Raw genomic sequence first — 4345 nt, 5'->3', positions numbered from 1 at the left:
TCTGCATGTACATTGTGCGTTGTGTGCATACAAAATCTGCATATATATCAGTGTGGACTGAGTGTATGAGCACCACAGGGCACATGCATGTTCAAGAGTATGAATGTCAAGAAGAAGAGTTGAGTGTATCTGTGCAATAAAAGTAAGTGTGTGAGGGGCTCCTGGGTGGCTCAGTCAGTTAAGTGTCTGACTTCGGCTCAGGTCATGATCTCCTGGTTCATGAGTTCAAGTCCCGTGTTGGCCTCTGTGCTGACTCCTTCAGATTCTGTGTCTCCTTCTCTCTCTTCCCATCCCCAGATCGTGCTCTCTCTCTCTCTCTCTCTCTCTCTCTTTCTCTAAAAAATAAGTAAACATTTAAAAAATTAAAAAAAAGAAAGTGTGTGAGAGACAGCAGTGCAAGTGCAAAGTGCTCTTTCTAAGAGCAGGAATGGGATCCTGGTGAGGCTGTTGTGAAGGTACATGAATGTGTCTCTGAGATAAAGGATATTTTGAAAGTATATATGACTATGTAAGGGGGTGAAAGCCTGGTGTTTGGTGCAATGCCCTTCCACAAACTGAATGGTAGCATAACTGTAGAACATTTAAGAGAGAAGTAATAATGTTTCCAAAACAAGGAACACCTTTGTGCATTTCCACAACGTCTTCTTGTTCTTTTTGTTTTGTTCTTTTGGAGCACTTCTGCCAATAAAAGGCTGGTGTCCAGAGGTGGTCAATTTTCTCCATATCCCATGGACCCTTCCCCTCTCTCACATAGCACATCATTATTCAAACTAGCCCTCAGAAATGCTGTGATTAGTCGAAGACACCTCTGGTTAACCATTTTCAGGGAAATGTTTAATACTTCCAAGAGTTATTGTAACTCTGATTCCTGGTTGTCTTTACAATGACAATCTACGGATTATACTTGACATATTTGCATTCAGTGATGCTCTTAAAACTAATGGAAATATAGACAACTTTCTTTGTACCTAAGTAATATTTTTGAAGCATTCTCAATGTCTTAATTTTCTTCATAAAATAGAGGAAATATTAGCCCTTCCTGGGGCCTGCTGATCATAAAATGAAGAAAGAAAGTTTGCCTACATTTACCTCTAACCAGTGATTTCAGGAAGGCATCAGTTTCCAACTGTGTAGACTTCACCCCCTGTGTGTCTTACTCCCTGGCTTCTTGCTATCCAGTAGGGGCAACTCCCAGAAGTCCCCAGGTTCCAATCCTGAAAAGTGCCCTGGCCTCCCCCCAACCATGGGACTGTTCAATGTCACTCATCCTGCTTCCTTCCTCCTGACCGGCATCCCTGGGCTGGAGAGCTCTCACGCCTGGCTAGCAGGGCCCCTCTGTGTCATGTATGCTGTGGCCCTCGGAGGCAACACTGTGATCCTGCAGGCTGTGCGAGTGGAGCCCAGCCTCCATGAGCCCATGTACTACTTCCTGTCCATGCTGTCCTTCAGTGACGTGGCCATGTCCATGGCCACACTGCCTACCGTGCTCAGAACCTTCTGCCTCAATGCCCGCAACATTGCCTTCGATGCCTGCCTGATCCAGATGTTTCTCATTCATTCCTTCTCCATGATGGAGTCGGGCATTCTTCTGGCCATGAGCTTTGACCGCTATGTGGCCATTTGTGATCCCTTGCGCTATGCTGCTGTTCTCACCAATGAAGTCATTGCCGGAATAGGCATAGCTGTGGCTGCTCGGAGCTTCATCACCCTCTTTCCCCTTCTCTTCCTCTTCAAGAGGCTGCCTATCTGCAGATCCAATGTTCTTTCCCACTCCTACTGCCTTCACCCAGACATGATGAAGCTGGCCTGTGCTGATATCACTATCAACAGCATCTATGGACTCTTTGTTCTTGTATCCACCTTTGGCATGGACATGTTTCTTATCTTCCTCTCCTATGTGCTCATTCTGCACTCGGTCATGGCCATCGCTTCCCGAGAGGAACGCCTGAAAGTTCTCAACACATGCGTGTCACATATCTTGGCTGTACTTGTGTTTTACGTGCCGATGATTGGAGTCTCCACAGTGCACCGCTTTGGGAAGCATGCCCCACGCTATGTACATGTCCTCATGTCCAATGTTTACCTCTTTGTACCTCCTGTGCTCAACCCTCTCATTTACAGCGCCAAGACAAAGGAGATCCGCCGAACCATTGTCCGTATGTTTCGGCGCATGAAAACATGACTTTCATGCTTGCCTTTAATATCTGATGTTGACTGTAGCCATAAGTCTTCATCCGTGGTGTTATTGTCATCATCACCGTCATCATCTTCAATCACAAATAATAAAATAGATGTGTGTGGTGGGGGAAAAGTAAAAGATCAGAAAGTGGAGATAACACAAAACAAATGGTAGTACAATCAGCAAACCTCAGTGGCATTCATAGAGAGGTGAATGTTGGTGATTAGATAACATTTTCCTGAGGAAGACTGATGTAAGCTAGGAATCATTTTTTATAACAGAACCATTACCAATATTATAATAACTAATAAATTGAGTGTCATCACTAAAAGTGTCAGGTTCTATAAGAAATTGATGTGATTTAATTCATTTAACCTTCATCACAATCTCATGAGGTGTAGAGAATTAAGTCAGTTTTTCAGAATAACATAGATGATAGGTGATTCAGATGAGACTCAGTTCTTGTCTATCTCCATTCTGTGTGTCTAACCCCAACAAGGACCACCCTCTGTCGAGTTGGCCTCACTATTAACATTACCACAGTTATCCTTCCCTTCACCATCACTGTCACCTTGAACATTCATGAGTGCTTCGAAACACTCAAAGCACAAAGTGAAATTTGATGTATTGTCAGAACTTGCTATACGATGTATGACCCCAGAAAGCTGAAAGAGGCTGACATCTAGAAGAAACTCCAGATTCTTCTCTGCTTCCTTCATCTGCTCACTAAACCATCCTCTCACAGGGAGGTTCAATATCTGAACCATAGACCTTTTTTCTTTTCAACATTGTACTAATAAAATGATTTTTCTTTGTCTTCCTTTCTTGGGATTTTAATTTTCTTCTACAAAATTATGTGGTAACAGATGTCAAAAATCATGTCTTTCTAGAATTTCTAGCTAAAAAGCCCTGGGAGAGGCAATAGAGAATTTATGACTTAGACACTAGAAAATAATTATTTTGCACCTTCTGTTAGATCGGCTTTCTTGCATTATCTTTCCTTGATACCAGGGAGGTGGGATACAATAAGAAATTCCTTGGCAGAATTAGAGTACTCTCAGATGAGGTTTGGGCTTACATCTAGACTAAGTTAAAGGAGATGCCCTATTGAGATCGACCTACACACAAGGGAAACTGGGCCAGATACCCCAGCACAGCTGAGCATAAAGTTATCTAGAGTTTTCTTTTTTTTTAATATGAAATTTATTGTCAAATTGGTTTCCATACAACACCCAGTGCTCATCCCAACAGGTGCCCTTCTCAATACCCATCACCCACCCTCCCCTCCCTCCCTAAGGGAATATGAAAGCGAAGTATCAGGTGACAGAGGGAGGGAACTATTTCTGAATGGAAATGATATAAGCATTTGGGATTCCGGGTTCCATAAGTGAAATAAGAGAATCATAATGTCAGTGCCGTTGTAACATCACTCAGCATGAGTTCAAATGGGAAATAATGAATCAGACTATGGTCTTCAGTCAGTTTAAGTAATATATATATACATTTTTCTTAAGTAGGCTCCACACCCCATGGAGGGCTTGAACTCATGACCCTGAGATCAAGACCTGAGCTGAGAACAAAAGTCAGATGCTTAGCTGAGCCACCCAGGCACCCCAATAATTACCTTTTTGATTCATACAAGAAGCACTGCATCAGTTAATAATAAGAGCAGTAATTTATTATGCCTTGAGAGTCAGATTAAATTATTATATAGGTGCAAAGGCAAGGGTTGGGGACCCTTCTATATATGAAAATGAGGAAAACGTTCTCTGACTCCATCCCCAGGGAGAAGAAGAAGATGACCTTTTCACTACAGGCCTAACATTGACAGCCAAGGGTAGAAAGAAGCAAGGACAAGGAGCACTGGAATAGGAGCCTCCTATACGTGCCGCTGGCTCCTCTCCACTTTATTTCCTCCCTTCTTTCTTCATTTTCAGTTACCAATGTGGCTTGTTTACAGGGGATAAGGAAGAAACATTCCTATGTTTCTCCTCCTCTTATGAAGTACTTCGGAAGAACTTAGGGCCACTACTGGGTCTTCCGTCCCCAGAAGGTGGAGATTAAGCCCTGCTTTTTGCTAAAATGGAAACTTTCTCTTGTCTTTCTTTATTTAACAAGCTTTCTTTGAACTCAACCTTTTTCCCTATGACATGGGAAAATACCTGG

General features: G+C 42.7%; 1 protein-coding gene across 2 annotated transcripts; it reads left to right on the top strand.

Annotated features, from left to right (window-relative positions):
- Nucleotides 1–1243: 1243 nt before the first annotated feature.
- Nucleotides 1244–3503, top strand: LOC109260022 (olfactory receptor 51I2). Of its 2 annotated transcripts, XM_019438010.2 has the most exons (2): nt 1244–2160; nt 3494–3503. In XM_019438010.2, the coding sequence occupies exons 1-2, from the start codon at nt 1244–1246 to the stop codon at nt 3501–3503; spliced, it is 927 nt and encodes a 308-aa protein (XP_019293555.2). The 2 variants fall into 2 exon arrangements, with proteins under 2 accessions (XP_019293555.2, XP_019293554.2); XM_019438009.2 differs by lacking the exon at nt 3494–3503 and having other exon boundaries at nt 1244–2182.
- Nucleotides 3504–4345: the final 842 nt, after the last annotated feature.

This window comes from Panthera pardus, unplaced genomic scaffold (genome assembly GCF_024362965.1).
Source record: "Panthera pardus isolate Hobbes unplaced genomic scaffold, ASM2436296v1 HiC_scaffold_12, whole genome shotgun sequence".
NCBI lineage: Eukaryota > Metazoa > Chordata > Mammalia > Carnivora > Felidae > Panthera > Panthera pardus.
The sequence above is the reverse complement of the archived record's forward strand: the minus strand, read 5'-3'. Positions and strand labels throughout refer to the sequence as shown.